Source organism: Callospermophilus lateralis, chromosome 11 (genome assembly GCF_048772815.1).
Source record: "Callospermophilus lateralis isolate mCalLat2 chromosome 11, mCalLat2.hap1, whole genome shotgun sequence".
Taxonomy (NCBI): domain Eukaryota; kingdom Metazoa; phylum Chordata; class Mammalia; order Rodentia; family Sciuridae; genus Callospermophilus; species Callospermophilus lateralis.
Window position 1 is genome coordinate 42,093,837 of NC_135315.1, and position 27,739 is coordinate 42,121,575.

Genomic DNA, 27,739 nt, shown 5'->3' on the forward strand with positions numbered 1-27,739 from the left:
CTGGAAGCCCTGCTGTGGCCTCCGGAGAAGCAAACCTTTGTAGCACAGCCCCACTCCCCCGGGGCCCTGCGCTTCAACCCAGCGCCAGGGAGAAAGGAAGCTTCGTGCTAAGGGAAAGAAGCCCCTGTTTCCCGGAGTGGACGAGCCCGGCTCACGTTCGTGGCCCGGGAGTCAGTCTACTCACAACTAACCCCAGAACTAAGGCTTAAGGTGTGGGCGGGGCGCCCGGCGGGCCAGGCACTAGGACCGCGCGGGCGCGGCTCCGCCCCCTCTTCCGGCGGGCGGCCTTGCGGGCCGGGCTTTGGCCGGGGCTGCCAGTCGGCGCCGCCCGGAGCCGCGAGCGCGGCCGGAGCGAGGCGCGGGCTGTGGGGCCGCCGCGTGCCCGGCCCCGCTTGCCCGTGCCCGCCGCTCTCCCGCCATGCCCGGCTTCGACTACAAGTTCCTGGAGAAGCCCAAGCGGCGGCTGCTGTGCCCGCTGTGCGGAAAACCCATGCGCGAGCCCGTGCAGGTTTCTACCTGTGGCCACCGCTTCTGCGACACCTGCCTGCAGGAGTTCCTCAGGTGCGGCTCGGGGTCATCCAGGGACCGCCGGTGGCGGAGAGGGAGGGAACTACTTGGGGAGGGGCCCAGTCCCAAAGCACGCCGGGCCTTTGTCTACGCCGCGGGCCCGTGACCTCAGGGGCGCCCACCGTGACGTCACAGGGCGGCGATGTTGTCAGACCCCAGGGGAAGACCCCACGCACTTATTCGTAGGGTCCCTGATCCCAATTGCCAGGCGCCAGGTGGGAAGAACTCCGAGCCGCCCAGCCATGCGGACAAGGAAAAGACGCTTTTCCTGACCTATGGCCGGCCCTTCCCCCTCACCTGAGGGGAGCGGCCTTATCCTTGAACTTTACATCTTTCAAGGAAGAGAAGGACAAAACCCTCTCTCCCCCACTGCACTTTAAGCCTTTGGAGAGTCCGTCGCTCTAATTTCTGTGATCCTTCGGGCGCTCAGATACTGGTTGCTATTGTTCTCCCATTTCACAGATGAAACCAGAGATTCAAAGAAAGGCCGCGACTTGCCCGGGGTCACACAGTCGAGGGCTTGATTGTGATTCGGGCATGGGCTCCAGTGGTCACACAATAGAGGGAGCATTGTGATACTACAACCCTTCCCTGAAGCGGGTGCCCTTTGGGTGTCTCTTTTCTCTTGGAGAGGGGCGGTCTTGAGTACAGCGGGTGGGCAATACACTGTTAAGGCGGGGGTCGACCCCTGAACGCCCCTGCCCACTCAGGACCCAGATCACTCCTTGTTTCTTAGGCATCCATCAAGTTTCTGGGCGCCCTGTGCGGTCTGGAATCCAACCTGCCCACTCTGGAAACTGATCAGGCTAGGGTGTGGGGAGAGGAAGTGAGAGAGCGTGGGGACTCCTGGCTAGGTCTTGCCTTCGGAGCTCGGGGATCAGCCACGGTTCAGGAGGCTGTTTGCTGTGCGGAGGGGCCCAGACCGGGAGAGCATGTCTGGGGCTCTGGCTGCAGTTATCCCACCCTCGGCTCTCCGCAGCCCCTAGCTGGCGGAAATCTCCACAGGCCCTTTGTTTTTTGTTCCCTGCAAGCCGCTCAGCCCCTGCCCTCACTTACACTCGTGCACAAGCTGCTGTCCTGCCCCCTCCTCCCCTTCCCCCTCCTTCCTCCCTGTGGTGTACACACTTAACTCCCCTACAGACACACACGGGGCCCATTGTCTTGGCAGCCCTTCCCCAGCCCTTTGGTTTCCAGATGAGGCCAGCTGAGCCAGCCCCCTCCAGCTGACCCACCCTTAACTGTGATTCAAGCCTGGGGAAGGAGAGGGGGGGTGGGGACTGTCAGACCCGTTTCCCTCCCTCCCCATCTACTCCTCTGGCCCCACTCCGTTGCTTCTGCCCCTCCCCCCTCCCGGAAATCCCCTCTTCCTCTCCCACAGCCCCCTCCCCCCATCCTGTCTTCTCCCCTGGGCCTGGGCCTCCACTGCACAGCCTGGAGTAGGTTCTGTCCCTGCTCCCCCCCTTCCCTCAGCGCTAGGAGCTCTGCTGCCCGCGCTTCTGGAGGGAAAAGGTGGTTGGGCAGGCTCTGCCCCTGGTCGACACTCCTACTGTACAAGCTAGGTTGTCCATAGCCCTAGCCAAACCTTTGTCCCGGCTGGGCCCCAAGCTTTAGGGTAAGCTTCTTCCTGAAGCCTAGGAACTTGTGTGCCCTGTGTCCCATCTGCGCCCACCCACCCCCAGCCGGTTCCAAAACCACTAAATCAGCACATTCCTGAATCAGCCAAGTGGACCCCTCCCCCTTTGTCCACCCCTCTTTCTTTCCCCATTCCTGCCAGGGCCATTACTCAGGTTTGCCAGTAAGGCTGGGCACATATTGTTCTGGGCATTGGTGGAATGGCCAGTGATAGTGAAGGCAGGGAGGAGATGGGTGCTAGAAATCATTCTGGGCACCTGGGGCATGGGTTGCCCAGGCCCGGAAAGTGCCTTTAAGACAGGACTGTTGTGAGGCCTCTGCTTCCACCTTGATGCCTGCCTGCCTGCCTCCCACCCACCTGACTCAGACCTGCCAGGAATGCCATGCCTAGGGGCCTCCAGTCCTGCCAGACGTGTGACTGGTCCTGGCTGGGGTTAGCAAGGGCATGCTGCAGGAGGAAGTGTGCCACCAGAGTCCTTGAATACTATAGCCAGGTAGGGATTGGTGGAGAAGGGGACAATTGAAAGGAAGGTGGGTCAGAAGCCTAGACAGCTGTGACCCAAGTCTTGGCTGTGTTTGCCTGGACATTTTGGCCTCCTCTGTGCCTTATGGTACAGTAGAACCTGTCTGGGCTGCTGAAAGGGATATAGACATATCCAGGTGCTATTTCATCTGTGAGCCTTCGTTCTGTCACCTGTAAATGAGAACATTTCAACTCTCCTCAAGCAGGTGGTGAGGACTGGGTGGGAATGTAAACACAGTGCCAGGGAACTTGTCTTTCCTCCCTTTTCTTTTAGGAGACACACCCTCAAAGAGGAGGGGAAGGATGGCATAAGTGGCCCCAAGCTGACCTTTGCCTTGGTTCTTGGCCTGGTACCTTCATGGGGGCTGGGTAGCCCTGGCACTTAATCTCAGCCCATCCCTATTCACCCTCCCCATCAGCTTCAGCCCAGCCAATGAAAATGACCCAGGGGGGAGGAGGTAGCTGGGCAGTTTGTTTTTTCCCAGTCCAGCTGCCATCCAGGGAGGAGGTGCCAGCTGCCACCTGTTGGCCAAGTGCAGTCTGAGGCAGCTCTCTCTGCCTTCACTGGACCCTGAACCCCTTTTCCCAGGATTAGGGCTAGGGTCTTCTGAGGCCCTGGAGAAGTGGGTCCCCTCAGGCCTCTGCTTGCCTCATTGTCTCAGCTGTGGCTGGTTGGGAACCGGTCTGGTAAGGGACAGAGGCTCCTCTGGTTTAGTGGGTGGGGCTCAAGGATCTCCCTTCCCATAATAAAGAGCCTTGACACTGCCCTCTCTCCTTTTCAGTGAAGGAGTCTTCAAATGCCCTGAGGACCAACTTCCCCTGGACTATGCCAAGGTGAGCCTGCAAAGCTAGTCGGAAGCCCAGATTCAGGCTGTTGCTCTTGGTGGAGGCTGGAACTTACTGGCAGCCAGTGGGCTCAGGGCCAGTGTCAACCCAGAATCTTGGGATCGCGTGCCCCCACAAAGGTAGCCTGTTCTCTCCCACCAGGCCAGTTTGCAAACGGAGGCCTGTGTTTGCCCTGGAGGGCAGGCACAATGCCCAGCCTATGGGGGTGCACAGAGCTGCTCTGTGCGCTTAAGAAGTGTTCCTTCCCTTTCCGGTGGCAAGTTAGACCTGTGGCTGAGGGCCAAGACCCCTGTATCGGGGGAAGGAAGCAGAAGGTGGGGGATGCTACAGCCTGGGACTGAGCAGACTGATTGGCTGTCTCCAAAGGGTGTCAGAGGCACGTTAGGGACCCTGGGATCCAACAGCAAAGCAGATACCACCTGCCGTGCCTTTTATCTTTGGGCACAGAGCAGCAAATAGCCCAAGAGAGGCTGTTACTGGCTCTAAGTGGAGCCAAGAAACTGGGGATGGGGAGTGGGATGAGACTTGGGGTTTATAACAGATTCTGACCCTGGCCATTTCTCCCCATTCTCGCTTCCAGATCTACCCAGACCCAGAGCTGGAGGTCCAGGTGCTAGGCCTGCCCATCCGCTGCATCCACAGTGAGGAGGGTTGCCGCTGGAGTGGGCCACTTCGTCATTTACAGGTGAGGTTCTATTGGTAGGGGTGGAACTACCCCATCCTCGGCAGATGCTGATTGCAGTTCTTCCCACCAGGGACACCTGAATACCTGCAGCTTCAATGTAGTTCCCTGCCCCAATCGCTGTCCTGCCAAGCTGAGTCGCCGTGATCTGCCTGCACACTTGCAACACGACTGCCCAAAGCGGCGCCTCAAATGCGAGTTCTGTGGCTGTGACTTCAGTGGGGAAGCCTATGAGGTGAGTGGGTCCTGGCTAAGGGTGAAGGGGGCAGCAGATGGCCCAGGCATCCCTTAACTCAACCCCTCCATCATCACTACAGAGCCATGAGGGTATGTGCCCCCAAGAGAGTGTGTACTGTGAGAACAAGTGCGGTGCCCGCATGATGCGGCGACTACTGGCCCAGCATGCCACTTCTGAGTGCCCCAAGCGCACCCAGCCTTGTACCTATTGCACAAAGGAATTTGTCTTTGACACCATCCAGGTAAGGCCTTTCCTGAGCTGTGGGTTGGGGGGTAGAAGATATTGGGGTCGGTCTATTGATTGCTATCTATCTTTGTGGTCCCAGAGTCACCAGTACCAGTGCCCAAGGCTGCCTGTGCCCTGCCCTAACCAGTGTGGCGTGGGCACTGTGGCTCGGGAGGATCTGCCAAATCATCTGAAGGACAGCTGTAGCACTGCCTTGGTGCTATGCCCCTTCAAAGACTCCGGTTGCAAGCACAGGGTGAGATGCCCCTTCTTCCTGTCAACCCCTCTTTAGCCCATGAAGTCCTAGATGAAGGCTAGGTTTCCTGGCAGTTTAGTTCTTTGAGGTCCTTCCCCCTGCTGTTCAGCTACAGGTTCTTCCTAGCACCCTGTCTTCCTCATGCAGAGTTGGGCGCCTGCTACCCCTGCGCCTTCCCCTTTTGGTAACAGTCCTCCCTTCCCTCATTGCCTGGGGCTTTGCCAACAGTGCCCTAAGCTGGCAATGGCGCGGCACGTGGAGGAGAGTGTGAAGCCACATCTGGCTATGATGTGTGCCCTGGTGAGCCGGCAGCGGCAGGAGCTGCAGGAGCTGCGTCGAGAGCTGGAGGAACTATCAGTAGGCAGTGATGGCGTGCTCATCTGGAAGATTGGCAGCTATGGGCGGCGGCTACAAGAGGCCAAGGCCAAGCCCAACCTCGAGTGCTTCAGCCCAGCCTTCTATACACATAAGTATGGTTACAAGCTACAGGTGTCTGCATTCCTCAATGGCAACGGCAGTGGTGAGGGCACACATCTCTCTCTGTACATTCGTGTGCTACCAGGCGCCTTTGACAATCTCCTTGAGTGGCCCTTTGCCCGTCGTGTCACTTTCTCCCTGCTGGATCAGAGCGACCCAGGGCTTGCTAAGCCACAGCATGTCACTGAGACTTTCCACCCTGACCCAAACTGGAAAAATTTCCAAAAGCCAGGCACTTGGCGAGGCTCCTTGGATGAGAGTTCTCTGGGCTTTGGATACCCCAAGTTCATCTCCCACCAGGATATCCGAAAGCGAAACTATGTGCGAGATGATGCAGTCTTCATCCGTGCCTCTGTTGAACTGCCCCGGAAGATCCTCAGCTGAGTGCAGAGCTGGCAGGCTCAAGGGGAGAAGGGGGCATGGATGGGACATGACTTATCAGGCACTGGTTGAACCTGGAGAGGGGGCCGGACCTCCTTTCAGCTACTTATGCTGCCTGGGTTGTTACCCTGTTCTCCCCCTACCACTACCACCCTCAGGTGCCTCGAATTGGTGCTTCAGCCCTGGTCCCTGCGGGGAGCAGGTCTCTGGGTTATCAAGGGCTGGAAACAAGTGATCCCAGGGCCTGTTTCCCCTCCTGGGCAGGGCAGGTATGCCTTGGTGCCAGCCACATTCTACTTGGACTGAGGTACCTGCTCAGGTGCTATGTCCCAAGAGCCATAGGGGGAGGGATTGGGAAAGGGAGGGGTAGTTTAAAAAAAAAAATCTGTCTTGTGATTGATTTTTCTTTCCCCAGCTGTGTCCCTTCTGGTTATTTATTTCCTTAGCACCAGGAAGGCACAGCAGGGGAGCCCTGATTTTTAATAAATCCTGAATTGTATTTATTAACTTGGTTCCAGCCTGTCTCCTCCGAGTTAGTTAAGTCCCTGGGAGGTTGGGGCTAACTATGCAAAGAAGAGAAGTGCTGCCACTATGACCCCAAGATCAGCTGCCCTGCTGGTTTGCCCTCTGGTGGGCACCAGGGGGAACCACAGCAGGCTTTGGAAAAGACCTGTTGCTGCCTCCTGGTGGTTAAATGGGAGAGGTGCAGGATAAGGCTGGAATCCCCAGTTCTTTACTCACCAAAAATCAAATGCTATGTCATAAGCAAGCCCCAGCCCCAGCCCCAGGCCTCTGGTACTGGGGATTGAACCCAGGGGCACTCTATTAATAAGCTACATGCCCAACCCTTTTTTATTCAGAGGGGTCTCAGTTGCTGAGGCTGGCCTTGAACTGTGATCCTCTGCCTCCTGAGTTGTATCATCAAGCCTGGCTCCTGATGACAACTGTCATTCATTTAGTACTTTCTGGTTACAGACACTGCCAAGAACTTGATGCAAAACATTTCTTTCCGTATAGCAGTCAAGTTAAATTGACTTTTACATCATAGTAAAAGGACCTGTCTTAAGTGGGCCTTATTGAAGTTAATGAGACAATATATGTTCCTGACATTTATTCTAAGTGCTTAACAAACATTGACCTAACTGAAGCCAGCCTACCTGGGGACTGAATAGAGGTGCCTTCAAGATGTACAAGGCAAGCTAGGTTTGTGGCTCAGTGGTATAGCGCTTGTGGGAGACACTGGGTTTGATCCTTGGCAACATAAAAACAGGTCTACAACTAAAAGAAAAAAAAGGCACTTGAACCCTTTTGTCCATCCTTCATATAGGCCTCAGTGGCCACCTACAGTCACCCATACTTTACCAGCTAGGAACATTAGTGAATTATCAGTACTCTTTCAGCTGGTCTAGGACAGGGCTGAATTTCTTTTTTCCCCTGGTGCTGGGTACCCTTGTGACTGCTACCCATATGCTCTACTGAGCTACAACTCCTGCCCCAAGATTTTTTTTTAAAAAACTCCAGAAATATCTGGAAATATAGCTCCAATTCTGGCAATACACTTGGGCTTGCATTTGGCAAGTTTCTTAGCTACATGGGAATGAATTCTGCTCAATTCTAGATTTTGTTGAAATGATTAAATGAACTAATCAAAACCTGCCTTAGTGGTCTTGTTTAGCCTTGGGAAGAAGCCCAAATTGTGGAAACTGTTACCTAGTAAGGGAAAGTTAAGGAATTATTTTTGTCAAAGGGTAATGTGAAAAAGCCATTTATAAGCTGACAGGGAAGGACTAAGCCAGAGCCTGGGAGCTCTCCCCTACCCATCTTTTCAAAGAAGGTACATTTCACTACCAGAAGTTGGGGCCCTAGCTGAGGAGACAAACCAGCGTAGTACAGTGATACCTGGAAACTGGTAGAGAAAACTATCAGGAAATGCCTCTACCAGGCAACAGGTGAAACTGCCCTTCCGGCATCTCAAAGAGAAACTAGAAAGCCTGAATCAAGCTGGGTGTCCTCTGCTGCCAGGACGGGCACATTGATATGAACTGCCTCTAGAACTGTATACAAATCATGCAGTTGATGCCTACAATCAGCCTGGTAGGGCTGGCTCGCTCTCCAGTGCCAGTTATTATTACTTTGTGGAACTTGGGCCAGGTTCTGCATCAGAGTGTGCGTAACTCCCAAGTTGTCTCACCTGCCACTGATTAGCTCCACATGACTTGGTGGACTGCCAAGACTCCTCTGAGGATTTTTTACGGTAACATGAGGAGTAAAGGGGGCAATGCATCCTTTTTGTACTGGAGACTGAACTCAGAACCTAGGTAAGCACTCTTATCATTAAGCTACATTAATTGTTAAGGCTAGCATTTGCACCACTGCCTGTAATCCACAATGGTGTTTACCCTCTTGCACATAAATGAGGTAAAGTTCTCTAGTAGTCAACTGAGGAAATTTGCCGACTACAGCACCTATTACCTCCACCTCTGTCAGAGGCCCTCAGAAATTGCAAAGCTGAAGCAGGGAGGAGAGAGGCCTAAAATTTTTTGGTTCTCTTATGGGCAAACCAGATCTCCATTCTTAACAACTCATGGTCCTTGTAGTGAACATGGCAGAATCCTTTGGGCTGCTAGCGAGAGGCAGCAAACCATACTTACCCAACAAAGTTGACAGGCCCTACGAGCCCAGCTTGGATGGAGGGCTGCCATCTCGCTCAACCCCCTGGGGGAGTCGCCACGGCATGTGGCCTGGACTAATATGGGGAAGGTTTGAGTGGAATTAATATTATAGGACCCTACTACCACCAGCACAAGTAGGGAGACAAGTTAGAAAATGACATAAGAAAACATCACCTCAAACATTCACCACATTAAACGAATAGAACAAGGTCAAAAGGTGAGTTTTTTCTTTTTACTGGTTTATAATAATCTTAAAAACCCCATCACACCCATAAACCACCACAGGTGAGGTGAGAGATGGAGAATGAATGCTACAGTATGTGGATATAGAATGGGGAATCCAGGTATTCCCTAGGGGTGGCATGGGATGTGTGGATAGGAGGCAGGGAGTGTGGGTAGGAGGCCCTGGCTTGGACCCTTATTGCTGGTTGGGGGTTGGCTGACAGAGGAGCAGGGGACTCAGGTTGAACTAGGAAACATCTCACACCAAAGGCGAGGGTAGTTCGTTGGGGGTGGGGGATCACAGTACATTTTCCATGCAGACTAGGGGTGGGATTGAGAGCTTCAGAGACTTGCACCCCTACACAGGAAGAAATGGGTTTGAGGTTGTTTGACTTAAAGCCCCCAAATTGGTGTCTGGTCCGGTTCCTAAAATGGCAGCTCACCTTTTGGGGAGAGGGATGGAGAAGGGGGTTACAGCAAGAATATCTGATTTGGAAATCAAGCAAGAGATAAGGGTAAACAGTAGTGCTCATTAAACTTGACTCAGAAAAGCAGGACTGGAAGGGGGCCCTGGGTGAGACAGTGGCCAACACCTGGGGAGAAGGCATCCACCAGAAGCTGCAGGGGCTCCTGAGGGCTCAGGGACAAGGGGGGTACCAGTGTACACAGACAGTAGGAAAACAACTGGGAACAATAAATTAGGACTTCATGTTGCTATCATTTGGCATAACACAATCAGGCAGTTTTTTCCTTTTTTTTTTTTTTTTTTTCTTTTTAAATATAAGGCAACTTGCCAACACATAATTTAAAAACTGGTCTTCAGTCACATTGCTTCAGATCACTAGAGAATTTCTGGCTAAGGAACAGTGGATAGTAAACAGAACCCAAAATCTTAAATATCAGCTTACATTCCCCAGAGACAGGAGAAAAGGTAAGGGCTTATTTGGTTAAAAAAAAAAAAAAAAAAGCCCATTGTGCATCTTTAACAGAAAATGGGTGCATAATTTACAACAAAACAAAACCTAAGTTTAAAGTTACATAAAAGTGTTAAATTTCTAGCCAACTAATTGTCACTTGGGAATGAGATGTGTTGAGCATGGAGTAGGTGGGGGATGCTCTGAGAATGGACTGTGGCAGGAGGGGCTGTTTCCAATATAAGCCCATCTCCACTAGTTAAAACCATGCTCATTTGGTTGAGGAAGAATTCAAAGAGCTTAAGGCTTTGTGTTTGTTTTTTCTTTTCTCTCCTTTCTTCATTATACTGAGGGGCTGCAAAGGAGGTGATTAGGAGGGTGAATGTACCTGTGGGGCCACTCATACACAATGCTACTCAAACCCACACTACATTCATACAGAAACATGACATTTAAAACTTACAGTGTAGAACAATATTCTTAGCCAGTGTAGAGAGAACCAAATGCATTTTTTTCTTTCCTTTTTTTTTTTTTCTGTTTTTGGTGTTTTTAATTTCAAACTCCAATGTGATCATCCCTTACCTACCTAATTCCTTGAGTAAGATAGTTTTTGTTCTGCTTTTCTGGAGGGCAGAGGGGAGAGGGTAGGGGGATAAGGACACAGTTAAGTTAGGAGAGAGGCAACAGTGAGAAGGGGTATGCTAGATGGCCACTGAATTTCTCCAAGTCTGGAAGCAAAGTCAGGAAACAAGATGCCAATATAAAGACATTTTTCTCCATGTAGCAAAGACTATGGCCAAATACCTGCAAGATGGCCTTGAGTCCAGTGTGGCAAAGGCAAACACAAGTGCAGTGGCTACAGAAAGCAATATAAAAGCAAACCAAAGCCTCAAGTAAGGAGTGGGGAAGAAATGAAGAACAGGTCAGTTCTGATTTGAGATCTTTGGGTGAATAAGGATTGAGCTTCCAGAGCACTTGCAAAGTCTGGCTTATTAGTTCTAAAGGGAGAGGCCTAGCTTAGGGCCTAAGGCCCCTTCCCTTAGTCACACTTCAGTCCTAAGGGAAACAGGTAGAGGTTCAGGAAAAGATGGAAGGAGGTTGGTGGGAAATGACCAAGGTGAAGACAAACTAATAGGCAAGCAGTGGAGATGATAAAATCCTGGCTTAAGGGATACATTGTTAACATAAAAACAAAAGTTGCTGAAAGGGAGGACAAGAGAACCCCTTCTTCCCTAATTGGATCCCATGTCAAGTTCCCTCCCTTAAATGTCTTAGAATGATCACATTGGAGCAGTGAAACTTTGAAACTATCCAGTTACTTAAAGTAAGACTAAACCTAGAAGGGTGATGTATGAAGTGTTGCTTAAGGAGGGCACCATGGCTCCCTATCTATACCCCGGGTGCTGAATATGAAGACTTCGACTATCTGTGGGATCAGGGGCTCGGCTGCCAGGGGCTCGGTGGGCCTTGCTCAGCATGGCCAGGCTCTGTTCTCGGAAGCAGGCCTGTTGGAAATCCCCACTCAGGTAATCCACCGTTTGCATCAAGCTGTTCTGGCTTGCCACTGGACCGCCCCCAGTCCCTGCTCGGTAGTGGGCCCCAGGAGCTGCCGCACAGTCGAGGGGTGCACCTGTGGGCTGCCCACCGTGGAACGGCATGGCAAGGTCCTGAGACCCCGAGCTGTCGCTATTGGGAGTGGGCAGAATGTTGTTCCATAAGGGTTGGAAGTAGTGACCATTGGGGTAGGCCAATGGGGCTGCCAGGCCGTTGACTGGTGGGGATGGGGTCGGCTTCTCCAGGGGTGGCTTCAGATGGAACGACTGTGTCAGGCAAAGTTCCTGCGGGTAGGCAGGGGCCTTACCCACAAAGCCAGGCCCTGCCAACTCACGTCCTGCTGCATGCTTGCCTGTCAGGCCAGGGGCTGGTGTCCCACCAGCCTCGCTGCACATCTGTTGTAGGTGGGCCAGCTGGTGCTGGTTCCAGGCAACTGGCTTGAGGTCGTTAGAGTAGCCAGTGGGGGCTCGAGAGATGCCTGTGGGCAAGTTGACAGGACCTGTGGCAGGCAATGCGGCTGGAGCCGCATGGGTGTGCTCCATGGGATTGACCACACATGAAGGCATTGGTGTGGGGACGCTGTGGGTTGATACCCGAGTGCTTGCATTGATGAGCAGACTGCGACTAATGGGGCTGGGGTTGGCGATCTGGCCCTCACACACTGAGGTAGTGCTGATGCCTGCCCTCGTCTGGCAAAACTGGTTGATCTGGTGCACGATGCTGCTCAGGTCCGGGGGCTGGCTGTGCTGCAGGGTGGCCGCCATTGAAAGGGGGATAGTTGAGGTAGACACGGTCACATTCGGGGGGGCATCTGAGTCTGGCATCTTCCGGCCTCCATGCAGCAAGGGATTGGGGGGGTGCTGGAGACCCTGGTGAGCCAGGGCCTGAGGGTGGACCAAGCCCTGGGTTTGGGCCATGGGCTGAGTGTGGCCCAGGCCCTGAGGCTGCTGGAGGCTCTGAGGGTGAGACAGCGCCTGTGGTGGCGGGATACCCTGAGGGTGCTGCAGCGTCTGGGGAGGGGCATGGGCCAGGGTCTGTGCATGCTGCAGGGCCTGCTGGCGGGCCAGAGCCTGGGCCTGGGGATGGGCTAAAGTGCTTGGTGCCACAGTAGCATAGGGTGCCACTGGGGGGTTCATGATGGCCTCAGGGAGTAACCGGGCTCGGGTGCCGTCAAAGTCCTTGAGTATGCTTTTGGCTGGCACTTTGACAATGGCAAGCAGGCCTGCCTTGGTGGCAGCCTGAGTCGGGTAGGGGCTGTAGCGCTGGGCTGATGTGTCGAGGCCGTTCACAGTACGACGAACGTGTTTCCGCTGGGGAACCTTCACACTGTTGGGGAAGATTTTTATAGTCAGTGGGTTGTTTGCGACCTTCTTAGCATACGCATCCAATTCGGCTGGGGTGGGATAGTGAGCAGTTCTCATTTTCTGTGTAGTGTCCCCTAGAGAGAAAGAGAGGGGAAGGAGAGCAAAGAGGGAGGGAGCTCATCAGTGCCAAGCCAACTAGCCCTTCTAGACTCCCCTGTTGAGATTCTAGGAAAGGGGTGGGGATTAGGTTGTCATCTGCAGCTTTCACTGCAGATTTAGCCTCAGTCCTCATCACAATCATAGGCACTGCTGACATTTAGTATAGTACAGTGGGCCAGGCAGGCCTTCTGTTAAGCAATAGGTTATCTCAATGATCTTCACGACTATTGGAGAAGGTAAGTACTATCATGTCCCCATTTTATAAATGAAAAACTGCAAAGCAGCTTTCTAAGACTCTCATGGTAGAGAGCCAGAACCTAACCAATTCTCACATAGCTAACCAAGAGTTCTTCCCCTACATGGAACTTTTAAGTTCCTACCAGCCCAAGCTGATATGGGGGTTGAAGGTTCTAAGCAGAGTAGCATGTCAGGAACACTCAAGTCCCTTCCTATAACACTCTGGTAAAAAAGGTACCCAGAGTGGCTACTGTTCAGCCTGCAGTGGCCAAGTGAGGCATCAAACTTTCCCTTGTGCCTTTCTTGGCAGCTGGGGTGCCATGGGTAGACATGTCCATCTGGCACAGCTGACAGGATGCTTCTTTTTCAGGAGCAGAGGAAGAAGCTGTCAACGTCTCTTCCTCATCCATGTCACAAGTTCACTTTTGTTTAAGTTTATTCTGTGCCTTACTGGGTGAAGATCAAAAGGCTTTATTTATTTCCCTGTGTGGAGGGTGATAATAAATGACAGGGCATCAGGGAGGGAACTGAGAAGAAAGGATTCAGAGCATCTTTAAGTTGTGGGAGCCAAAAATAGTTCCTTTTTGGTCCACAGCAACTGTCACTTTCCAAAAAGAAAGAGGAAAACCTGCCTTCCCTTGGAGACTGCGGAAATACCCACTCAATGTGCCTCATTAATGTTAACAGTCTCTTTGTTCCCATCTCCCAGGGCCTCCCATCAGGAGGCTCCAGCGGATGTAGGGCTTCCAAAAAGGAAAAGGTTCCCCAAACAATAGCTCTTTAAGGATGCCTGGCTCCTGCAAAGGGTCTCTGCTCAGTGCTCCCTCTCTCAAAGGAGGGGCTCTCTTGAGTATACACAAAAGGTGCTTAATAAATGCTTGCTGAATGAGAAAGTACACACACTGACTGCCCAAAGGAGAAGGAAAGTGCTTGGCTGTGGGCCTGGGCTCAGATAGTCGACTCCCTCCCTGTTTCCTCCCTTGCAGAAGACAGACAGGACAGATCAAGGACTCATCTGCTGAATGCCCAGCTTGTGGCCTCAGCTGGCCTTGGCCCAAAGTAGACCCCATTCAAGTCACTGGGCACCAACTGGAACAAGAGCAAACTAGTGAATGTCTTAAATGGAAAAGGGCACAGCTGCCTATGTTTGGTGACATTGCTGGTTAGCTGGCAACAACTGCTTAGAAACTGCTGCTCTCTGAAGCAGGAAAAGAAAGCTCAAGTTTAGGAGGGACAGGGAAATTTGGTCTCATGCTCAAAAAAAAAAAAAAAAAAAAAAAAAAAAAAAGACAGTCATAAGTGAAAAGAGAGCATACAGAGAGGAAAAAGGTCTTCCTTCAAATACTTAATAGATGTCTCCTATATATATTTAAGGACCTGCTTTAAGGACTTGCTTTACTTGCTGAGGACAGGATAGATGCTCATGCATAAATGAAATAAATGTTGTGAATATCTGCTTTGGGAATGGTCATTAAAAAGATAAATATGCCAGGCGTGGTGGCGCACGCTTGTAATCCTAGTGACTTGGGAGGCTGAGGCAGGAGGATTGCAAGTTTAAATCCAGCCTCAGCAACTTAGCGAGGCCATAAGCAACTCAGTGAGACCCTGTCTCTAATAAAATATAAAAAAGGGCTGGGGATGTGGCTTGGTGATTAAGTGCCCCCGAGTTCAATCTCTGGTACCACTCCTCCAAAAAAAAAAAAAAGATAAACGTGAGGTGAGACGTGGTGGCACATGCCTGTAATACCAGCAGCTCAGGAGGCTAAGGCAGGCTGATTAACAGGCTGATCACAAGTTCCAGGCCAGCATCAGCAACTTAGTGAGACCCTATTTATAAGTAAAAAATAAAAACGGTTTGGGAACTCAGTGGTTTAGACCCTCTGGGTTCAGTCTACAATACAAAACAACAACTAATGGTGACAACTGAGGGCAGGAAGAAGGGGAAGGTAGGGAGGCCCAGAAATCTCCTATCCACAAGGCAGCACTATTGGATCAGAGTATAAAGCTCTAAAATCAGGGTTTCAGTTCTATCATTTCTTTTAAGCCACTGACCCTAAATGGGCTTCAGTCACCAGAGTAGCTATTTTCTGTCCCTTCTTACTGTCTCCTAGACAAGAATATAATAATAATAATAATAATAATAATAATAATGAAGAAGAAGAAGAAGAAGAAGAAGTAGTAGTAGTAGTAGTAGTAGTACAAGTAGTAGAAGAAGTAGAAGAAGAAGAAGTAGAAGTAGAAAGTAGTAGTAGTAGTAGTAGTAATAGTCTGGGATCACTAAGAGCTAAAACTCAGGGCAGCAGAATTCTAGCACAAGTTGCCCCGATTAGCCACTGTACATAAGAGTCTGACTGGTCAGAATCATGAGATAATCCTAGCATTGTGCCTTACCCGAAGCAGACACAATTAGTATAGGTACTACATGACTAAACAAGTGGGCTCAGCTGAGGAATGGAAGGCAGAAGCTGCAGGGTATTAGTTCAGACATGAAATACAGGTCTGCCTTCGGGTCCTCAACACCACTTCCGCGTAGGTGGGCTTTTCTCCTTGAAATCCAATTAGGGGGCAGAGGTACAATAAGTAGCTTCTTGAATAAGAGTTCCTTTCTTCCAACTCTCAGGTTGGTTTTCTCTGTGAGAGGAAAGAAGTCAGGTTCGCCTCATTCAGGAATATGGAAAGGATACTTAATGATACTGATTAGTTCTCTCTCTCCTACCTTCACTGATGCTGGCTGTAGTAACAAGGACAGTCAAATGAAGCAATCAGAAATAAAGAAAAATAAGGGTGGGAAAGGTGCGCACAAGGTACATACAGAATCCTTCCCCTCACTCTCAGTAGGGTGGAACGATTGAACCCAGAGGTGCTCTACCAACTGAGCTGCAACCCCAGTCCTTTCATTTTTGAGACAGTGCCTCAGTAAGTTGCCCAGGTTGGCCTTAGACTTGGAATCCTCCTGCTTCAGCCTCCTGAGCCACTCTTTTTTCCTTCTTCTTTTTTGTTTTATTTTGTACCAGAGATTGAACCCAGGGGTGCTTAACCACTATGCCATATCCCTAGCACCTCTATCCCTTTTTCCTGGAACCAGGGATTGAGTGAGGAGTAGCATTCTTAGGTCGTGAAATTGTTTTGAAATTTTCACCAAATTAAAAAAAAAATACATAGAAGAATGCTGGGTATACAATAGATATTCCATCATTATAAGAAAAATGTTCATATCAAATTAGGGTTTTTTTTTTTTTTGGGGGGGAGTGCTGGTACTGGGGTTAAACCTAAGGGTGCTTAACCTTTCTTTTCTTCTTTCTTTATTTGAGATGAGGTTTTACTATGTTGCCCAGGCTGGCTTTGAACTCCACGATACTCCTAACTCAGCCTTCCAAGTATCTGGAACTACAGAAGCATCAACCACAACCAGCTTCTTTCTCAAAACTTTCTTATCACATCCCACACAAGTATGTTGGCACCTTCCTTCTGTAAAATATTCTTTTATATAATCAACACAAATACCACAGTTCTGTAAGAAATTTAGTTAAATATCTGGAACCAATGGTGTCATTAATAGAGATATAAAATAGTGCTATGAATTGGGATTCCATGGTTAGAAAACACTATAGTCTTGTCCAGGAGCTAGAGTTAAAAAAAATCTTGAATCCGGGGCTGGGGCTGCAGCTCAGTGGCAGAGCTCTTGCTTAACATATATTTTAAGAGAGAGTGAGAGAGGGAGAGAGAGAGAGAGAGAATTTTAACATCCATTTTTTTTTTTTTAGTTATCGGCGGACACAACGTCTCTGTTTTGTATGTGGTGCTGAGGATCGAACCCGGGCCGCACGCATGCCAGGCGAGCGCGCCACCGCTTGAGCCACATCCCCAGCCCCTAAAACAAAAATCTTGAATCTAATTCTTCCCTAAAGAGACTGCTCTGCTTACTCATCTATTCTAAAGGCCAAAAGACTGGAGAGAAACAGGCAAGTGTGTTTTAAACACAGGCTTTGGAGACTGATCTGATTAAGTTTTGGCCTACTCACTGACACAGACAAATGACAAACCCTATATGGCTCATCCTTAAAAGAAAAATAAGAGAACCAGTATTCCTAGTGACTTGGGAGGCTGAAGCAAAAGAATTCCAAGTTCAAGGCCAGTCTCAGCAATTTGGCAACTAAACAACTTAGTGAGACCCTGTTTCAAAACAGAACACAGCTGGATATGATGGTGAACACCTGTAATCCCAGTGACTTGGGAGACTGAGGCAGGTGGATTGCAAATTTGAGGCCAGTATCAGCAACCTACTGAGGCCCTAAGCAATTTAGCAAGACCCTGTCTCCAAAAACAGTCTGGGGATGTAGCTTAGTGGTAAAACACCGCTAGGTGTAATCCCTAGTACCAAAATGAAAAAAAAGAAGGAAGGAAGGAGAGTCTCTTATATAATATTATTAAAGAATGAATGAGAACATATGGCTGGGTGCAGTGATGTATGCCTGCAATCCCAGCTACTTGGGAGGGTAAGGCAGGAGGATAACTTGAGTACCTAGGAGTTTGTGACTAGCTTGAGCAACATAGTGTCTCCTCATCTTTGAAAAAAAAAAAAAAAAAAAGAGAGAGAGAAAGAGAGAGAGAGAGAGAGAGGGGGGAGAGAGAGAGGGAGGGAGGGAGGGCGAGAGCACGCACACACACGAGCTGGATGTGTTGGCACACACCTGTAGTTCCATCACAGTAACCTGGGAGGTCAGGCAAGGAGCAGACACTGTATCTATTAAAAAAAAAAAAAAAAAAAAAAAAGCTGGGTTTAGTGGTGTATGCCTATAACCCAAAGGCTTGGGAGGTTGAGATAGGCGAATTCCAAGTTCAAGACCAGCCTGAGCAACTCAGTGAGACCCTAAGCAACTTAGCAAGATACTGTCTCAAAATAAAAAATAAAAAGGGCTAGAGATGTGCTCAGTGGTAAAACACCACTGGGTTCAATCCTCAGTACCAAAAAATTTTAGAAATAATTTCTTTTTAATTTAAAAAGGATTGGGGCTGTAGCTCAGTGCTTGCCTAGCATGTGTGACACACTGGATTCAATCCCTAGTACCATCCAAACCACCCCCCAAATCAAACCAAACAAATGAACAAGAATCTGTTCTGAAGACATTAAACATAGCATGTGGCACATGTCTAGCAGTCAACAAATGTTAGCTATTATTTCTAACAGTAATGAATTTATCCAGTCATTGGGTAAATAACCCATTCCAGGGCCCTCCACTAGGGGGTAGACAGGCATCTAAAGTGGTAAAAGGTAACTTGGGCATTTGTCCCAAGACCTCTAAGTCTCTGCCATAAAGTGGGATCAGTTATTATCTAAAAGATGGAGTGAGGACCAAGGACTTTTGACCATTTCAGCCATTTTCACAGTGAATACTTTATGAGCCACTATTATATACCTGGATCCTGAGCTGGGGAAATGAGCAGAGGTTTGGCAAGGGTAAGGAAGAAAAATTTTCAAAATCACATTTTATGGCCATTTTAGAAGATGGTCAGAGAAAAAGTACAGAGTTCTAAAATAGCTGAAGACTCTTAAATGACACTATGGCATTTCTAGGAGAGTTCCATGAAAGCATCCACGTATAATCCCAGTGACTCAGGAGGCTAAGGCAGAGGACCGCAACTTCAAGACCAGCCTGGGCAACTTAGTGAGACCAGTCTCAAAATAAAAATTAGAAGGACTGGGGATATAGCTCAATGGGGAAGTGATCCTGGGTTCAGTCCTCAGTACCCTGCACAAACACACACATAAAATGATGAGAAATGTTTTATATTCACACACACACAGAAAAGGAAGGGGAGAAAAGGACAAAGGGAAGGAGAAGAAAAGAGTTAGAAAGGATCAGTCCTACCATTTTGAACACAAGGGCACTGAAGCCTGAAGAAAAGCCTTTAGCCAAATGACTTCACATGCTGGGCCAAGAAAACTACATACTACATCTCCTGACATTTCGTCTACCTCCAGTACCTTGCTACCTTCAGATGATTCTTTATTTTTTTCCTTTTCCTTTCCCTCCCTTTGTTCCTTTCTTTGCAGTGCTGGGGATTAAACCTGGCTCCCTGTGAATAGTAGGCAAGTGCTCTACCCCTGAGTTAAATCCTGAGCCCAAGATAAATCAAAATATAAAGTACCTTAAGCTATAAACACCTGTGCACCATTCTATTCCACCAACCTCTGTGTCTAGCAATTTGTAAAACCTGTCTGAAGGGCTAGGAATGTGGCTCACTGGGAGAGTACATGCCTAGAATGTAAGAAGCCCTGAATTCAATTCCTAATACCCCAAAGGGAGGGGAAAAACAAACAAACAAACAAAAAAAAACCTCACACCCTCCTAAGGATGTAGGGCAGAAAAAGGATAAATAGCAGAGTCTAAAAAATATTTTTGCTTTTTGTGCTGTGGACTAAATAAACTTAGGGCCTCCAGCATGCTATAAGCATTCAAGCATTTTATTATTGAGTAATACAACCAGTCCAAGCCACAAAACTATTTTTATGGGGGGCTGGGGTGGTGGCTCAGTGGTAGAGTGCTTGCCTAGCGAGGCCCTGGGTTTGCTCCTCAGCACCATATAAAAATAAATAAAATAAAGGTATTGTGTCCAACTTCGACTAAAAAATAAATATCTTAAAAAAAAAAAAAAAAAAAAAAAAACAACTATTTTTATTTACTACAGCTGATGGGCCTGGGCTTTGGTTACTGGGCTCCATATTACCTTAACTGTAACTGTTTAATGGTAGCAGGTATAAGTCACATTATAGGATGTTTTCTTTGAGAGGTGAAAAAAGAAAGCAGTTAAGCTTAAGCACTATTAAATCACCTCTTCTGCAAAGGTTGGATGTTTAATGATAGTAACAAGAAGGCTAGAGGGGATCAAATACATACCCTCCATATGAAATATGACAGTCTGAAACAATAATATCTCAGTGTGTCTGTGTGTATGTTGCTGGGGATCAAACCAGAGCTTCATGCATGCCCATATCTTAATTCTTTTTTTTCTTTTTTAAGGGGGGGGGTACCGGGGATTGAACTCAGGGGCACTAAACCACTGAGCCATATCCCAAGCCCTACTTTGTATTTTGAGTATTTTGAGACAGAGTCTCACCAAGTTGCTTAGTGCCTCACTGTTGCTGAGGGTGGCTTTGAACTCGAGATCCTTCTATCTCAGCCTCCAGAGCCTCTGGGATTACAGGCATGAGCCCTTGAACCCTGCCAATATCTCAATTCTTAAATCCATAGCTGAAGACAGTGGTTATCAGAGGCTATTTGGGGCTGCTTTTAGGAAAACAAAGTGGAGATCTAAAGTCAGCATCAAGTGGTGCACACTTGTAATGCCAGTAACTTGGGAGGCTGAGGCAGGAAGATAAGTTCAAAGCCAGCCTTGGCAATGTAGCAAGACCCTGTCTCAAAATAAAAAATAAAAGGGCTAGGGATATAGTTCTGTGGTAAAGCACCCCTAGGTTCAATCCCCAGTCTCTCAAAAAAATATAAATAAATAGTCAACACCATTTGCATTTTCCCTTAAATGGCTCTTCCCTTGATATATCTCTGAGTGAAGTTGCTGTAGTGTGTTAAGCAGCCTAGAAAAAAACGAGTTTTCTCTTTGTCATCTTATTGTATGTATCCAAGTATATTTCCTCTCCAATTGTGCCTAAAAGCCTAGAACTGGGCACAATGAAGTTAATGTGATGATTTGGATGACGATGGAAAACAAAATTTCATCACTAAATTATCATTCATAAAAAAAAGGCTAGGTATACCTCTCAGTAGTTAGAGCAATTACTAGAATGAGTCAGGCCCTGGGTTCAGTCCTCAGCACTGCAAAACAAAAAAAATTTTTTTTTTGTAAAGTGAGAGAAAGGCTGAGTTCAACAAAGCTGGTATTAGAGAACTGGCTTATATATTAGGGAGTTGTAGAAGAAAACTGTCACCTTCAGCTTTGTCCTTTCACAAAACTGGATTTGTCAGACAAATTCAAAACTATCAGGTTCTGAGTCTTATGCTCTCTCAAAAGGCTAGTTTTTTTTGTTTTGTTTTGTTTTTTTCCCAATGTGCATGTGGGGTGCTAGGGATTGAACCCAGGGCTTTGCCCATGCTAGGCACATGCTCTACCTCTGAATTATACAGTCCAAAACTAGACCACTTTTAACTTCTGATGATCTCGTAGAACAGGGGTGGCAAAATACAGCCTGTATGCCAACTCCAGCTGTTTTTTGTAAAAAATTTTATTGGAGGGCTAGGGTTGTAATTCAGTGTATGTGAGGCACTGGGTTCGACTGTCAGCACCTCATGTAAATAAATAAATAAAAATAGGGGGGGCTGGGGATGTGGCTCTAGCGATAGTGCGCTCGCCTAGCATGCGTGCGGCCCGGGTTCGATCCTCAGCACCACATACCGACAAAGATGTTGTGTCCGCCAAATACTAAAAAATAAATATTAAAATTCTAAAAAAAAAAAAAAAAAGGGGGGGGGGGCTGGGGGTTGTGGCTCAGCAGTAGAGTGCTCGCCTAGCACATGTGAGGCCCTGGGTTCGATCCTCGGCACCACATAAGAATAAATAAATAAAATAAAGGTATTGTGTCCAACTAAAACTAAAAAATAGTTTTTAAAAAAATAAAAATATGCCCTTCAATAGATGAATGGATTAAAAAAATGTGGCATTTATACACAATGGAATATTACTCAGCACTAAAAAATAACAAGATCATGGCATTTGCAGGCAAATGGATGGCATTAGAGCAGATTATGCTAAGTGAAGTTAGCCAATCCCTAAAAAAACAAATGCCGAATGTCTTCTCTGATATAAGGGGGGTGACTCAAAATGGGATAGGGAGGAAGAGCATGAGAAGACGACTACCACTAAATAGGGAAGAGAGGTGAGAGGGAAAAAGAGAAGGGGAGTTGCACGAAAGATGGAAGGAGAACCTCATTGTTATACAGAATACATATATGAAGTTGTGATAAGGAAAAAAAAGTGTGTCACATTAGATTGGATAGAGAGAAAGGATGGGAGAGGAGGGGAGGAGTAGGGGGATAGGAAGGGCAGCAGAATAGAATAGACATTATGATTGACATATGTACATTCCATGTATGTATTATATGACAAAATACATTCTGCTGTTATGTATGACTAAAAAAAATAAAAATAAATTGTATGGTTAAAAAAAAAGAATAAAATTTTAAAGACCTATAAAAAAATAAAAATAAAATAAAGGTCAATCAGCAACTAAAAAATAATTTTAAACATTTTTTTATTGGAACATACATATTCCTTTGTTTACATATTGTCTATGGTTGTCTTTGCCCTACAATGGCAGAACTGAATATACAGAGACTATGTGGCCCACAAACCAAAAACTATTTTCAATCTGGCCTTTATAAAAAAAAAAGTTTGTGGCTCAGTGTTAGAGTGCTCGCCTAGCATGTGCGAGCCCTGGGTTCAATCCTCAGCACCACAAAAAAATAAATAAAATAAAGGTGTGCAACTACAATTAAAAAATAAATATATTTTTTAAAAAAAGTTTGGTAAATTTTGTTTTGTTTTGGGGACTGGACACAGGGCACTCAGCTATATACCCAGACCTTTTTATTTTAAGGCAGGGCCTTGCTAAATTGCCCAGGGTGACCTTGAACCTGCAATCCTCCTGCCTTAGCTTCCCCAATTGCTGGGATTACAGGCATGCACTACCACACCCACCTTGCTAATTCTTGTAAAGGATTCAGCTAAGATCTGAAGCACTCTGTTCTATTAAAGGAAAACCTCACTACCTCATTGATATCCCCTTTTGTGTTCTGAAGGGAGGGTTCACACCAAATTCAAAGCTGTTTTTATATCTGATATTATATGTAATAATTAGCCAAGAATAGAATATTTTTTTTTTGCATGTCATGTAGTGCAGGGATAGAAGGCAAGAATCTGGGAAAATATGAACTACAATGATCCAATTTAAGTAATTAAGACAGGAATCTAACAGTTCTCAAAGGTTCAATCTTATGGGAATTATACTAGCAGGCAAATGCCCAGAGAGGCTGAGAAAGCTAGCTCACAACTCTTCAGAGGACAAGAGTTCCTTTACTTACTGTGAACTGAAGTCACACTGGCTCAGAAGGCAGACAACAAAACCAAAGGGAACTATCTGTTTCCATGGTAAAGTGTACACAGGTCAAAACAACACAACAGTGTAAATAGTTTAATTCAGAGATACGGTAAGTAATATGGACTATAAGTTTTCATCCAGTTCCTCAGGGGGTTAACTGAAACATGTTTTTGAAGGGTACGTATCTTACAAAGCACCTTATATCTCTGTTGTTCAACAGAAACATATTAGTAACAATTAAGATCACATAAACTGAAGAACTGTAGTATTTAAGAGGATTTCTGTAAGTTATCTCACATTGCTGACAGGTAAGGGCCTTTGCAACTGTTCTCCTGACAAATACCTTGGAGGTACAAAATTCAAAATCAACGTGCCCCAGATATGCCTCTGGGATAACTCACATGTAGGGACTAAACAAAGGATCACACATCCTTTCTTGGGGATCCAGATTACTTACATTTCTGAAGTCCAGTGTTCATCTGCGTGTGAGAAAGAAGCTGAAAGGACAGGTCACCTGGCCCTGGTAAACAGGCTAGCATGGCAGACCAGCATCAACACAACATGGGGCAGTGGCTCACACTGTAATGACAAAAAAACAAGGTCATGGAACACAAGGCAATTCATTCAAGGAAGATACCAGGGACATCAGATATGAGCAGCACAGGCCCAAGTTTAGGTAGATAAGCAATTTAATTAACAGTATGTTTGCTGAATAATATATCTACATGTTTATCTGTAGCACCAACCATTCTGATGGCTAAAATGTTATTTTATTCAGCATAGATGTTCGAGTGGAAAAAATACCCATTCACACAAATAATTCGAAAATACAGGTATATTTGTAAAGTTTCCACTTTCTTAACAAGTACTAGAACTTACAGTAAGATGACTAACAAAGGCACCCAAAATCCAACTTGTGATCTGGTAATCAAACCTAACTCACTTTTAAAATAAAGGAGTCGGGTGCAATGGATCACGCCTGTAATCCCAGTGACTAGGGAGGTTAACCCAGGAGGATTACAAGTTGAAAGCCAACTTCAGCAACTTAGCAAGATCCCATCTCAAAAGAAAAAGGGGGACTCGGGTGTAGCTCAGTGGTAGAGTGTGTGCCTGGTACATGTGAGGCACTGCTAAGTTCAATCCTTAGCACCACATAAAAATAAAAAAATAAAACAAAGGTATTGTGTCCATCTACAACTTTAAAGGGACTAGGGCCAGGTGTCGTGGTGCATGACTGTAATCTCAGCCTCTCAGAAGACTGAGGCAGTAGGATCACAACTTCAAAGCCAGCCTCAGCAAAAGCAAGGCGCTAAGCAGCTCACTGAGACCCCATCTCTAAAAACAATAGGGCTAGGGACATGACTCAGTGGTCGAGTGCCTGAGTTCAATCCTCAGTAAGGAAAAGAAAAAAGAAAAAAAGATTGGGCTGGGTATGGTGGTGCATGCCTATAATCTCATTAGCTTGGGAGGCTGAGGCAGGAGGATTGTGAGTTCAAAGCTAGCCTCTGCAATTTAGCAAGGGCCCCGTCTCAAAATAAAAAATCAAAAGGGCTGGTGATGTGGCTCAGTTGTTAAGCATCTTTGGGTTCAAACCCTGGTATCAAAATAAATGAATGAAAATCAAAAACAAAGAAATAAAACCAAGAAGGAACAAAGAATTCTAGGACATCCAATTAACTGGTTTTATTGTTGTTGGGTTTTTTTTTTTTTTTTGGCTTTTGCTGAGGCTGCCTTTGAACTCCCTATCCTCCTGCTTTAGACTCCCAAGCCATTGGGATTACAGGCATGTGCCATTGTGCCTGGTGCGCACACACACACATACACACTTTTGTGTGTGTATGTGTGTGTGTGTGTGTGTGTGTGTGGTATTGGGGATTGAACCCAGGGCTTTATGCATGCGAAGCAAGCACTGTACCAATTGAGCTATATCCCCAGCCCCCCTGGAGCCCTTTTCATTTTTGAAATTTTGAAATAGGGTCTCTCTAAATTGCTTAGGGTCTTGATAAGTTGCTATGGCTGGCCCTCAAACTTGTGATTCTTCTATCTCAGCCTCCCATTATAGGTGTGCACCACCACACCCAGCTATAATTAACCACTTTTTAAAAAGATATTTATTTTTTAGTTTTAGGTTGACACAATATCTTTATTTTATTTTTAATGTGGTGCTGAGAATCGAACTCAGTGCCTCATGCATGCTAGGTGAGCGCGCTACCACTTGAGCCACATCCCCAACCCCTAATTAACCACTTTTAAAGCAAAATTTACTTAGGGGAGGGCATTGCTCCTAGGTTGCCAGCAGCCCCCTCTGGGTAGGTAATACTAACATTATGTCAAAATGGTATGGACTACTGCTAGGTGTGGGGCTGCACACTTGCAATCCCAACTACTTGAAAACCTAAGGCAGGAGGCTGACAAGTTTTAAGGCTGGCCAGGGCAACTTAGCGAGACCCTGTCTCACAATAAAGATTTTAAAAGGGATAGTGATATAGATCTGTGGAAAAGCACTTGCCTCTCAAGCATAAGGCCCTCCTAGGTTCAATCACTAGTACCACAAAAAAAAAAAAAAAAAAAAAGGTTTAATTGGTATTGTGTAGCAAAGAGACATATACAACCCAAACATACAACTCTGCTATAGTGAAGAAAGTATTATCAACAATGCAAGCTCTTATGTACCTGGAAACAAGCTTTTCTCAAATTAAGTAGATCACAGTAAAATACATGAACTTCCTTCCCAATACTACAAAACCCAGAAACCATGATGGCGTATTATGGTTTAGATTACTACAAAAAGGGAGAGTGCTCAAAATTTAAACAAAGGCCTCAAAATCTCTTTATTTCCCTTAGAGGATTCTCTCAGGTATGTGAAACTACTTCGTCATGATGAATATCTTAGAGCTTTAGCTCGCAAGACCAGGAAACCGAAAAGACACTTTATAAAAGGGAATGCTTCAACTGCATCTAAGATAGCAACTGCATAAAGAACTGAAGATTGGATGCCTCAATGAGAACAGAACTGCCCAAGAGTTTTGTTTTTTGGGGGGGCACAGATTCAATCTTAAGTCTCTAGTGAGTGGGACAACAGAATGAACACAGTGTGCCAACTGCAGAGCCTCAAGAAATAAAATGTCTTCTGTTGGGGTCAAATGACCAAGGTGATTCCCTTGTGAATGCTGATGTCTATTTAATAACTTCTCCCTTATGGTTCTATACAGCTGAGGGCAAAATTCAAGGAAAGGAAAGGAAAGATATTAACAAACTGAAATGTGTTATATAAGGACATTTTAGTCAATTACAGTTGGCAAATATGATGGTGATCCCATAAGATTATAATGGAGCTGAAAAAACTGTTTTTGCCTAGTACTCTTACTGTAACTTTATAATAAAGAGATTATGATTTTGATGATGATGGTGGTGGAGGAGGAGGAGGAGGAGTTGGAAGGGAAGACTGGAGAAAAACAAAACTTGAACAGTAGCTATTATTTGGGCAGAAATTTTTCTTTATACTTTGGCACTTACATTATTTCTATAAATAAAATAAGGAAAAATTTTCAGGCATGATGGCGCACACCTGTGCATGTACCATCCCAATGACTCAGAAGGCTAGGGCAAGAAGATCAGAAGTTCTGGGTCAGGCTCAACAAATCAGGGAGACCCTCAGCAACTTAGACCGTGTCTCCAAATAAAAAATTAAAATAAAGAAAAATTTACCAAACTCAAACCCTCAAACCTAAGAGCAATGTTCACATGTGGATTGCTGATACTCTGATAATGAAAGTTCAAAGCAGACATTCACTCAGCAGTCTTGCAGATACCACTCTGTCCCTGCACATTTTTTTTGTGTTTATTTATTTTATATGATACTGAGAATCAAACCCAGTGTCTCATTACATGCTAGGCAAGAGCTCTACCACTGAGCCACAAACCTCCCCTGCCCTGCACTTTTTTGTTGTTGTTGTTTTAATTTGTTATACGTGAAAGCAGAATGCATTTTGATTCATAGTACACAAATAGGGCACAATTTTTCATTTCTCTATTGTACAAATAGTAGAATCACACCATTCATTTGTTCATACATGTATCCCCTCTGCACTTAAATTTATAAATTTTATATATATATTTTAGTTGTAGTTGGACACACAACCTTTATTTTATTTATTTATTTTTATGTGGTGCTAAGGATCAAACCCAGGGCCTCACGTGTACTAGGTAAGCGCTCTACCACTGAGCCACAACCCCAGCCCCACCCCTGCACTTTTTAATAATTTGTTTTCCAATATTGGGAATTTTTTTTTAGTTTAATGATCTTAATTGGCTTTATTTTTTTAATCCTAGAATTAAAGGCAACACTTCATTCCATACAATAACAGAATAAGGATTCTTAGATTTCTCTCCTCCTACAATCCAGAGACACATTTATTTAGAAAAACAGATATATATTTAAGGCAGAATCTATCCCTTGAAGCTTCCTGGCTTGCAGAGGTTGTAATCAAACAGGAAAAGAGCAACTTCCCTCCACAACCCATTCTAGAAAGCAGAGATGTCAGTATAAAGCATTCTCCCTTGCGAGCTATCTCAAGGAAGAGATATATTTTGAGGTAAAATGAGAAATACATGTTCAAAGGAGAATGTGGGTCATCTTGAGAGTGAGAAGCTTTTGGAGTAAAGCAAAGAATTCACATTCAAGGGAGAATATCGACCATTCCCAGAGGGAGAGAGCAACCCTAGCACACTTTAACTTT

The 27,739-nt window shown here is 46.4% G+C and overlaps 2 protein-coding genes across 5 annotated transcripts in view; one reads left to right on the forward strand and one right to left on the reverse strand.

The window, feature by feature from the left end:
• The first annotated feature begins 311 nt into the window (after positions 1–311).
• Positions 312–6,334, forward strand: Traf4 (TNF receptor associated factor 4). The gene is made up of 7 exons (XM_076869540.1): positions 312–561; positions 3,505–3,556; positions 4,149–4,253; positions 4,324–4,485; positions 4,568–4,729; positions 4,814–4,969; positions 5,198–6,334. The coding sequence occupies exons 1-7, from the start codon at positions 419–421 to the stop codon at positions 5,828–5,830; spliced, it is 1,413 nt and encodes a 470-aa protein (XP_076725655.1). The 5' UTR covers positions 312–418; the 3' UTR covers positions 5,831–6,334.
• Positions 6,335–8,722: 2,388 nt separating this feature from the next.
• Fam222b (family with sequence similarity 222 member B) overlaps positions 8,723–27,739 on the reverse strand; it is a 76,147-nt gene continuing 57,130 nt past the window's right edge. For 3 of the 4 annotated variants that reach the window (XM_076869535.1, XM_076869536.1, XM_076869537.1), the window contains exons 2-3: positions 23,458–23,579; positions 8,723–12,627 (exon numbers count right to left, since the gene is read on the reverse strand). In XM_076869535.1, the coding sequence (XP_076725650.1) occupies positions 11,021–12,627; positions 23,458–23,539 (1,689 nt within the window). In that variant the 5' untranslated portion in view covers positions 23,540–23,579 and the 3' untranslated portion in view covers positions 8,723–11,020. Of the gene's footprint in view, positions 12,628–17,580; positions 17,634–23,457; positions 23,580–27,739 lie in introns of those variants that run through there. The other variant, XM_076869538.1, reaches the window with a different exon arrangement.